Source organism: Eurypyga helias, unplaced genomic scaffold (assembly GCF_000690775.1).
Source record: "Eurypyga helias isolate BGI_N326 unplaced genomic scaffold, ASM69077v1 Scaffold48293, whole genome shotgun sequence".
NCBI lineage: Eukaryota > Metazoa > Chordata > Aves > Eurypygiformes > Eurypygidae > Eurypyga > Eurypyga helias.
Window position 1 is genome coordinate 1,039 of NW_010241475.1, and position 11,392 is coordinate 12,430.

General features: G+C 39.6%; 1 protein-coding gene across 1 annotated transcript; it reads right to left on the minus strand.

Annotated features, from left to right (window-relative positions):
* Positions 1-3,339: 3,339 nt before the first annotated feature.
* Positions 3,340-8,188, minus strand: LOC104507463 (ubiquitin carboxyl-terminal hydrolase isozyme L3-like; the record flags this gene model as incomplete). Its single annotated transcript, XM_010148757.1, has 3 exons — positions 3,340-4,066; positions 5,517-5,575; positions 8,113-8,188. Coding segments are annotated over 3 exons (219 nt in total), but the record flags the coding sequence as incomplete, so codon positions are not given.
* Between the last annotated feature and the right edge of the window lie 3,204 nt (positions 8,189-11,392).

Consider the following 11,392-nt stretch of genomic DNA (forward strand, 5'->3'; position numbering starts at 1 on the left):
TGCTGCTGCCGCTGCTGCTGGCTGCCACCACTTTGCTTAGCTGTCATTATTAAACATGCTTTCTGGAGACCTCCTGCAGCCTTACCCAGATTTTTAAGGTCTGCCTTTTCAATTCATATAAAAAAAAAAAAAAGTGCTTGTCCCTAAGTAGGAGAAAGTAACTGTAAGTATTATAAAAGTTTAATTTTGAGAATAAAATTCTATGCAACAGGTTTCAAAAGAGGTCATGTTTAAAAAAAAGTTTCCAAGTTCTCACTTATTTCTGGTTGGTTTATTTCACTTAATGGCAAACCAAATCACTTTTCTCACAAATCAAGCATTGTAATGTTTTAGGTCACGTAATTGGAGTAATCAAGTCATTTGATTAAGTCCTCGTTTTAGGAAACTGCATGGAGCACAGCAGTTTTCAAGTAGAAGTTGTTTACTGAGTAAAAAAAAGTTCCAACATGCAAATTTCTTCCTCAAAGTGAATTTTAAATCAACCGTAACCCTCTCTGTAAGCCTGAACAACCACAAGTTCGATATTCCTTGGTGCTAACAAGGTAACTCACCGGACTCCCAGACCAGAAAAAGATTTCATGTGCCAGATACGACTGCCAATTGCTGGTGTCAAAAGCAGCCAACATACTACTGTTCCACCTGACGAAACTCAATCCCTCGGATGTGTGTGCTCCTAGGGGTAAGTCAAGCACCAGTTTACATCATATTCTTTTCACAGTGTTTCACAAATATTTGATACAATAGTATTTTCTACTAAGGTAGGCTTCTTCCCTGAAGGAAACACCATATTTATTTTCTTAAATGTGGGCTGTTACATGTGTTCATTCTCCAAAACGTTCATTTCTAGCACAGAAAACACTTCTTTCTCCTTCTTTCCTGAACTGAATCACACAGCCACAATTAAAAGGAAAGGGCATTGTACTGGTTATTAAATCCTTACAGTTTCCCAACAAAATGCTTGTAATAACACGGGAAAACTTAGGCCAATATACTTAAAAGAGCTTGAACAATCCTGAGTGCTTAATAGCACACCAGCTTCGCTCAGCTACAATTAACAGAAGTGCTGAGCACGCAGCATCTCTTCACCGTTTCCGTAAGATGATGTGTATGGCCAGCCCAGGCCGCAGGAGCTGAAGAGGGATTTCCTGGCAGTCCCCAGCGCTGCGCGCCTGTGGCCAAACCATGCTCCACACAGAGGTGGCGAGGCTCTGGCTGGGCCGCACCGGTTAGGAAATACAGCATTATTTTCCCACGGAGCTTGAGCTAATAAGCACGGATTGTACAGATAAGGCAACATCCGGGTGGGCATCGCGGAGCCGAAAGCACCATGCGGACTGCAGGGCTGGGCAGCCCCTGGTCAGGACCTTGTTGGATGATACAAGTCAGCCAAGGGATCGTACCTCACTCCTCGTACCCAAGTCATACAGGTTCTGTCACTGCCAAAAATACTCCCGCATCCTGTAGATCCCTTTACTCCCCGTGCTCCTCAAGGGGGTCAGCAAAGCCTGTGCCCAAGCATGGTCTTACAAGGAGGGGGAGGCCGTTACACTGTACATGTTAGGCGGGATGGTATTTCCGCAGTGGGGTCTTTCAAAATTTCAGCCTGGCAAGGGACCGTGCAGTGAGCAGATACAGTTCAGCACAAAAACCGATGCACGGCTCTTCCTTTGTCGCCTCACTTTTGAGAACCTTACCAAAAAGTACCATCCGATGCGTTAATAAACTGGGAATTAACACTAAAACAAACCAGAAGGAAACCTTCCCCTGCAGGACAACTGATTTGACGACTACGTAAAAAATGCTGAGCAAACCTAACATATTACTAATTTTAAGTTTTTACTGAAGATTTAGGATGTATTTTTGCAGTGTGGCCGTGAAGATAATCCCACCCCAAGTTTACTATTCTAACCTTTATTTCCTCTGTCGTGAATTCAATTAATCAGTCCTCATACTCAATTAAAGGTCCAGTTCTGAAGCGATTTTTGCAACAAATAATTGCACAAAACCAGAGCCCCTCCATTTATTACCTAAAACCACCGAAACCCGCTGAACACTGAAGAGCATGCGTGGTGTATTTTCCTAAAGCAGACAACTGATGTAGCTAGTTTAACAGCTTTGAACTGCAGTTCCTCTCTTTCCTCACCCTCCTCCCTACCCGAAGAGGGTCTCATTAACTATAGCTTACTTTAAATGTAGTCCTCTGAGCCACCTATAGCATAAAACATGCAATCTCCATATTAAATTGTGACACTTTCTGATTTTTCTCATGTTAGCCGGAAGAAAATGCAGCCCCTTTGGTCACTAAAGCCTTTGACATTTATTTATAAAGGCAATTTTCAAGGCTTTACTAGTGAGCTTGGCAACGTAAAGCCAGTCTTAATCACACTGGATTTTACTGAGGTGAAAACGTGCTCAAAAATAGGAGCTCATTAGCATTTTTCTTCCCCCTGACTTTTCCAACCAGCTCCTCACTTGCAGGAAACAGACCCTTGTTGTTAGCAGACTCTCCAGGTGACATGTTTTAGAGAGACACTCCAACTTTTTCTTTAGAGTGCAAAAGATATTAAGGGATAAGGCACATTCTCAGGCCTCTTTCTTTTCTATAAAGAAAGAAAACCCTGACAGATTGCTGCTGGCATAACCCCTCTCGTTTTTCCTGCAATGACAATTGATCGAGAATGAAAACACTGTCTGGGTCACAGAGGGTTCGGTTTCCTTTGGCAGCAGACTTGATTGGAAGCAAACCTGAATTATTTCACTTCAAAGCAACAAATAAGAACTATTTTTTCTGGAGTATCAAAAACATACACCTTAACCAAAACCAACCTTCACGAGAATCCTCAAGCATAAGATCGCTTAGCCAAAAAAAAAATACCCAACCCAAAACCCAACCCCACCCCAAGACTACACCCACCCAAGAAAACTCCAAAACAACCAAGTTGTTACTAATTCAAGTGTAGAAATTGGTCAACAGTACCTTAAAATCCAGTGGGTGGGGTGGGAGGGATGGCACAGGGGAAGGGTATCACATAGCATTCAGTAATGCCACCTGACAAACTACAATAGATATTCCTAAAGGGAAAAAAAAGTATATGACCATCACAGCTATCTTAAAATCTACAGTCTGTTCTCGTTACACAAAACTTCATTACAACAATCATTATTTTTCTACTGTTTATTTTGTTAGGCGAGATACTTCACATGGCTGCATTTACCTGAGTGTACCCTCCGCAGTCCTACCATCTGAACTCGCATTAGTTACTAGTGTGGCTTTTCTGGGGCCAAAACGAATGTTATTTTTCCACATATACAAACAGCAAACACTGGTTTAACTAAAGCTTTTTTGACAATTTATTAATGCTATTAGTCTTGAGAAACAAAATTAAGTTTTATTCAAAATGTAAAGGTCGAGATAATTTTAAAACGTTTGTGCTCATCCAACAGTAAGAAGAAACAGTCCTTTTTCTGCCTTTTTTCTTCCATATATTTATTTATAAATAATGCACTGAAAAAAATGCCTTGTCTTTCGAGTCACCTGTAAAAGTTTTTAAGATATCCTTGTATCATTGTAATTAAAAGATGGAGATAGCCTCATATTTCATGTTTTTGTCCATTAACATACCACATATTCCACTCAAAATGTTACCTGTGAACGATACAAATGATAATCCTGCTCTGAACTAGCTCATCATTATTTTGATGAAATATCACAGACAATAATTCCCAAAACTTTTAAGGGGGGTGGAAGGGGAAAAACCCACCACACAGAAGTCTTGCACAAAATGCATGCGTGTATTTAAATACCCAAAGTTGCTTTAGGAACAAGCAGCAAAATATAGCAAGGACAAATGCAAAGTTTATTCCACGTATGCTACAATTAATCGGCACGTTAGGGAAGTATCAAAATTTGTACTATTAACAGATGGCAACAGTTTTATTGTTACAATACATTGCAATAGATTAGCCCCACTGGAAAAGGCTTTTAAGCTGCAGACAGTGCAATTGCATTAAATCTTAATTCTTCTGGGTCACGTTCCATGAATTTCTTGCAAACTTCTATTGCATCCTAGGGAAAAAAGTAAAACAAACAAAACAAAACAACACTATAAATCATACTTATTAAAAAAAAAACAAACCACAAACCACAACTGAAGTATGAAGATACGCTTTATACAAACAGCTCAAAATAGATTTTTCCATAAAGGATTACTAGTGTGTCAAACCTACATAAGCTGTATTTCTGATCTGAGTTACCACTATTCAAGATTACTGCCAGTGCTCATATGGACAGCATAAGAGAGCAAAAGCTTTATACAGAACCTTAGCAACAATGATTTTTGTGACCAATTACTACTTTGTGCTGCTTTTCTGACTTTCTAAATGCATCTCTCAAGTTTGCCTTTACTAGAGCTGCTGCGTTCAGAAATTTCTCCTTTGTCTCAAGATGAATCTAAGCTGTGTGGGGTAAGTGAACGATTTTAAGTCCTTCATCTAGCTTTAGGGTACAATCTGGAGAACACATGTTATCAGTAAAACAAAAAAAAAAGCCACATATGAAAAAAGGAAAGCTTCATCCAACTTCTCCCCCTGCCCAAACAAGCAAAAATTGTATGCAGACTTCACAGACATCAGGCTACGCTACTAAATTAAAAGACTTGGTTTTTTTTTTTTTGGTTTTTTTTTTTTTTTTTTTTTTTTTTTTAAATTTTATTTTTAGTTTCTCTGGTTTCTTCCACTGGTAAAGCAAATCCAGTCTGGATACCATAAAATTCAGGTCTATTCACTGCCTTCTCTCAGCTTCAACTTTGGGTCATTCTGTGAGGATGACTGTTTATCCTCCGAATTCAGTGTATTCCTTTCCAATTCAGTTCTCAGCTAAACAACTCCTGACACAAGGAAGCCCAAAAGAAGCCAGGGAACTGGAGAAGAATGATTATTAGCAAGTGTCAGAAAGGAAATCAACTTCTGTCTAGCATGTCACCTATCAAACTAAACCAAAGGAAAGAGCATGAAAAGTTATTCTAAATTTTCAATCTGATGACTTAATCCCCCAGAGAAGCTGTGGCTGCCCCATCCCTGGAAGTGTTCAAGGCCAGGCTGGATGAGGCTTTGAGCAACCTGGTCTAGTGGAAGGTGTCCCTGCCCATGGCAGGGGGGTTGGAACTGGATGGTCTTTAAGGTCCCTTCCAACCCAAAACATTCTATGATCTCATGTACAATTTCAAAGGAGCAGGGGGATATGAAAATCTCAGCACAGAAGAAAAGTTAGTCTGATCTTCTGTTATGGTGAACCCTTCTGACATTTTTATATCACGTTATGATAATTCTGTCATCCAGAGTTACAACATGAGTGTTCCGAAATACCTATTTTAAAACTGAGTCTCACCATTCCACTCACTCTATTCCTCATCCAACCATAAATACAGGACAAGTTCTGTATAGATATTTAAAATAAATTTTTGGAAATACAGCAAGAATTTTGCGTAACACCGTTTTAGAGGGTTTTCTATTCCTACCTCTAAAAAAGAATCGTCAGTTGTTTCCCCATGGTTTATCGGAAACGGCTTGCGCCCATCTGTTGAAACACAAAGCAGGATTGAACAACACATTTCTCAAATTAGAAAACCTTCATTTCTCCACTTAAAACTATTTGAACAGGTTTTCTGTTCTTCGCTTACAAAAACGCTACGTCATTTTTCGTAACAGAATCAGACATGCAGCTAACTATCCACTGGTCTCTCCTGCACTCCTGACTGCTTCAACAGGTATCATTATGTACAGTCTGTTACGATTTAAAAAATAATATAGTCAAAACAGAGTACTTCTTAATATTTTATTTCAAAACTTTAAGGATGTAAGTTGCAATTGTTTTAGCCCTGCTACAGTACTTCAGTCTTTCGAGTAGAGAAGAACAATTTCAGCTACCCTTAATGGATTTACCCAGACAGACAGCTGTATGGCTGTGGTCTTCGACAGCTGTGATCAGGGACTCCATGACAGAACAGAATACCAAACCCACCAGTCTGAAGAGTCTGGCATAACTGAAATGTTACTCTCATTTAAAAGAAGCAGACAACCCCAACAACTTGAAGTGTCAAGTACTTTCACAGCATTTTAAAGTGGTTGATATAGTTGTTTTATTGGGGATTTTTTTCATATTTGTCATAGAATAATGCTATCATTCTCAGCATTTTAAAAATTATTCCATTAATAGAAACAGATTTCAGGTTACTTGTGAAGAGCCAACAGTACGAGAACATATGCCAGGATATCCTAAGTATTTGCTACACCAAATTCCCTTTTGGCTCTGTCCTCCCTTGTAAAGACTGCTCCCTCCCCAAAGATTCCATTGAAGTTGACAATACTTCCAAACTATATTTTCCATAACCAAAAATAGGTTAGATGTTAGAAAACTTTTCAGTTTACTCGAACAGGAGGTTGTTCATTGTTGGAACAACCATGGTTGAAGATACAACAATGCAAAATCCTCAGAACATGCCAACGAAACAAGACTGAATGCCCCGTACTGTTGCAAGCTAAGTTTTATTCCACACACCCTCCCCCCCCATGGATCTTGGCAGAACAGCATTTTAATTCCATGTGCCTATAAATAACGTGCTTTCTATGGCAAAAAATCATCATAAGCATTTAACATGTGTGTGCTTCTCCTCAGCATTTTCTGCCTGCCAAAGCCCACACGCTGGCCACAGTGACTGCAGCCAGCGAATTAATTGAAAATCCTTCTCCCATTTTCCTACTTCTAAGTATTTTTTGCTTTCTTCTGCTGGTACAGAGAGGAGTTATATTAAGAACAAAGGAAAACAGTATTAGCATTCCACTATCCAGTTAAGCTAAATGCCTTTTTTTTTTCTTCCTTTTTTTTTTTTTTACTTTAAGCAAAAAATTGAAGCGGGTGTTACCCTGAGTGATTCTTAGGGAAAACAGCTAAACATGACAATCAGTCTGCAGTGTGCTTTTTTTTTTAAGCACCACAAATTAACGCACAGTGAAAAGGTAACATGGAAAAAGTAGCACACTGTTAAGTAGCAAACTGTTAAGAAGAGCAACCCATCCATCACACCTTGAGATCTAGAGTCATAACGTATTTATATTGCACCCTACAGGAGGTGTCTGTGTGATCTAGTTCACTGACAGACACACAGCATCATAACAATACAGAAATGTGTGCCTATTGCTCATGATTTATTACTGGTAATACCTCTTAGATCACCTTAATATTAACATAAGCGCTATGTATATACCACTTATGCCCGGCGTTATGAGCTATTGTCACTTGTTCAAGGCATTGCTCAATTACACGTTGATTTCCAAAAGATGGAAACATTCTCACCAAAAAATGTTAGGAAAGACCAGTGACTTGCAGTTTTTAAATCCTGATCTCCTTGCTAGTTTTCTGAAGTCCCTGCAGCACAACCTAGTTGCCCAGCAACATGTTTAAGATTGGAGTCATTAAACAATATCTGAGCAGAACTTGGTGCTACACGGTCTGAAGAGGGGAAATAATAGCTGTAATTCAGAAAACAGACTGCTGTTTTACAGTTAACTGTCTGATGACCACAAAAAAGGCAGATGAAAAAATAGCCTACAACAAATGAGTTACAGAATATTAGCGTCTACTTGTATTCTGACTACATGATTTCAGGTTAAACTGTATCATGCTATTTAATAATGTAGCTAATCCTTCTAAAGTGGCATATTTATTCATTTATTAATTCCACAAGCAATTCAGGGATGCAAGTACAACACTAATTTCCCTTCTGAAACCTTGAGCATCCATCAATTCTTCCTTCCTTCCTGTCCTTGTAAATCATGGGGGACGTGAAGAGGCAGTCTAGTATTCTGTATCACTTTATCTTAGCAGGAGGGAATTGAGTGAAGAAGCTCAAAAAAAAGCGGGAAAAAGGCTGCAACTGTTTGACAGAACCCCACATCTCCCTGACCCTATGATGCAGTTGAAAAGAACCTAAACCCTACATTAAACCTAAACCCTACATTAAATCAAGTAATCCCTCTCAAACTTTAATAGTTAACAGTATTATTACTCGTATCTGTTTCAAACAAATGGAGAGAGAGGATAAAAAGTGTTCTTACCCAATTCATAGAGATGACCACCTACGTTAACTAATGCAATAAAGTGAAGATCTACTTTTTCATCTATACTTGGTGCCTGCAAGACAAAACAAAACAAGAAGAAATTGTGTTCAACTCTTATCGCAATATGACTAATGAGAACATAACATCGTAATATGCAAAACTCCTGGCTAAGAGAGATCACAAGTGATAAAGCACGGTCTGGATCTATACAGAATGGTAGAAGCCACACTGCAAAACATTTTGGAATATAAAGAAACTTTCTGCAAATTCACAGGTCAGTAAGAACCCTTTCAGAAAGTATCTGGAAGGATTGTCCATTATAGCTCTATATAAAAGCTTTATTTTTCATTACTGAACTAGAAGTAGTACCAGCTCAAATACATTAGCATTAAAAACAGATACTCCTAGAAAGAGCAACCCGGTCACTAACCCGTCTCCCATAACAAATCGATGCAGGGCTGAACGCTGAGCCTGTAGTATTTTAACACTGCAAATATAAACTTGGTGAAAACAACTTTTCCTCCTAAACCACGTATAGCACAGTTAACCTGTTCCCTTCTCATGGGTAGTTGAAAGAAAGAGATACTCCCAAGGCACAGTTGGCACATCTTAAGTGCAGAGGAACGAAAATAACCACAGGTGCCTAGCGCTCTGTTTGTCTCAGAGACTTCTGAAATTTCAAAGTGGCATCATAGGTGAAAAGGACTGAAGTGCAGTGACAGCATCAAGTAACATAACATAGAAAATGGTTAGAGTTGGTAAAGATCTATCGAGCCTGGTACTTTGCTGCCAACTACAGCAAGCAAATGCTTTTTCAGAAGAAAACAGGGCACGTACAGCATGCCGGCACACGTTCCCAGCATCCATTAAGTGGTTTTTCAGCTTCTGAGACAAAAGGTGTATCACCACTGTTGTGTTCAATAGCAACCGATGGGCTTATTTCCTCAAACTGTCCAGGCTGCATCTGAGCCCTGATCCATAATTTGAGATTGAAATTTGATTGTTTGAAGGAATGGGAAAAAGCACCTGTTTTTCTTAAACTATCAAAAATCTGACATTTGTGAAAACATACGTTGCAGAGTTTTCTTCTATCTTGTAATTACTGTTAGCCTTATGTGAATTTCTTGAAGCATCCCAAAATCTAAGCATGTGCCAGAAAAAGATTAGAGTATAAAATGAGTTGTGGAACCTTACAGTCACATCATGTTTTCAAGACTCGGTTAACAGTTTCATTCTTCCTGACGGTCATGGAAAAAAAAGCTCCAAAGATGATCTAAATTGAAGAAATGTAGCAACCAACCAGAACAACAATGCGGAGGACAAGAAGTCACCGTAAGTCCCTCAACATGTCAAGGAGGCCAAAGAACACAGCATTACAGAGGAACGGCCAACAGCTTACAGAAATTCTACATAGCTAGCTAAACACAAAACAAAGAAGCACACAATCTCCCCTGACTTTCATTTGAGATTCATCTCCACAACCAGTTAAAGTGTGAAATACATAAACACCCCATTTCATATGGAGAAAGAGCATTTGTGCTGATGAAGATGAGGTAACTATCAAAAGGATGACAGGAAATTTGCACCACAACTCCAAGGAGTCTTTTTCCCTTGTTGCATAAATAACTGCATTTGAGAGAGGCCTGGAGCACCTCTCCTATGGGGACAGGCTGAGAGAGTTGGGCGTGTTCAGCCTGGAGAAGAGAAGGCGCCGGGGAGACCTTATAGCACCTTCCAGTACCTGAAGGGGCTACAAGAAAGCTGGGGGAGATTTTTTACAAGGGCCTGTAGTGACAGGACAAGGGGTAATGGGTTTAAATTGAAAGTGGAGAGGTTTAGAATAGATATCAGGAAGAAGCTCTTCACAGAGAGGGTGGTGAGGCAGTGGAACAGGTTGCCCAGAGAAGCTGTGGATGCCCCATCCCTGGAAGTGTTCAAGGCCAGGCTGGATGAGGGGTTGAGCAACCTGGTCTAGTGGAAGGGGTTACACTCCACCATGGTGTGCCCATGGCAAGGGGTTGGAACTAGATGGTCTTTAAGGTCCCTTCCAACCCAAACACTTTTATGATACTACGATTACTGTTTTACAGAAGGCCAAATAAAGCCAAATAAAGGGCATAGGAAAAAACCAACCAAACAAACAACATGCCCAAAAAAGCCCAAAACATAACAAACCCTACAAACCAAGCTACCCCAGTCACAAACTTCCAAGGACTGCAGGTTTCCATACCTTCCTGAAAATCACAGAAGGCAGTAGCTGACAACCAATGGGAATAACAAGGTGCCATGAATCAACCAACAGTTTAGAGGCATCTAAGTCAAGGTGCTACAAAAGGGTGCAGGCTGGCAAGGCCGAGACTCCTTGGCAAACCCGACAATTGCCACCTAATCCTCATGTAGATATATGTCTTCATGGCTGTTCCCTTATCAATTAAACCTACCAACAGGGAAATCTGGGTTTAAGGAATTTCAAGGTTAGGGGAAAGGCTATGGCCAGTTAGTCTCACTTGAGGAAGGAAATGGCTTAACATTTAAAAGCTTGCATCTCAGCACATGGCTACCTGGGCTCAAATTCACAGCATCATAACCACTGACGAGACGAACCTGAAGTATCACTATCTCAGAGGACTTTAAGACTTTCAAGATCTAGTTTTGCTCACGTTTAGAACAAAACAGAGTTGTCCCTTTGACCATTTTAAGCGTTGTGCTCTTTGCCAGTTTCTAATAAAGACCTTTTCTACAAGAGGGACACTTGGCATGCTTGGGATGCTGAGCCTATATACAGCTAGAAGATGGATAGGGAAGCTATCCTAAAAATCATGATTAATTTTTCAGTGAGTTTACTTGAAGACAGACTCCTAGAGAATCCTGCTGAGTGTTTATAGACATGCCTGTAATAAGTAACATGTTTCCATTAAGTGCTATTGCCAAAACCCATGAGAAATATTGTGGTTTTACATTTTTAATTCATCAGCCTCATGGAGAGAATGAAAGTGCCACACCATTATTAAAGTTTCTACTCCATGTTCTAATGTAGAGAGTCTCCATCCCTTGTGACCTCATCTAATGCAGATAGTAGTAAATTTACTACAAAGTAGATCTATTTCTTGAAAAATTAGGATTTCAATCATATTTTACAGACAATTATTTGCATAATTACAAGCACAGAGAAACAAGAGGGTCTGAATAGTCAAGATGACCTAAAACTTATTAATATAAAAATCTGCTGCTTATGACTTAGGCAAAGAAGTAACTGGATAGAGAGCAGCCCTGAGGA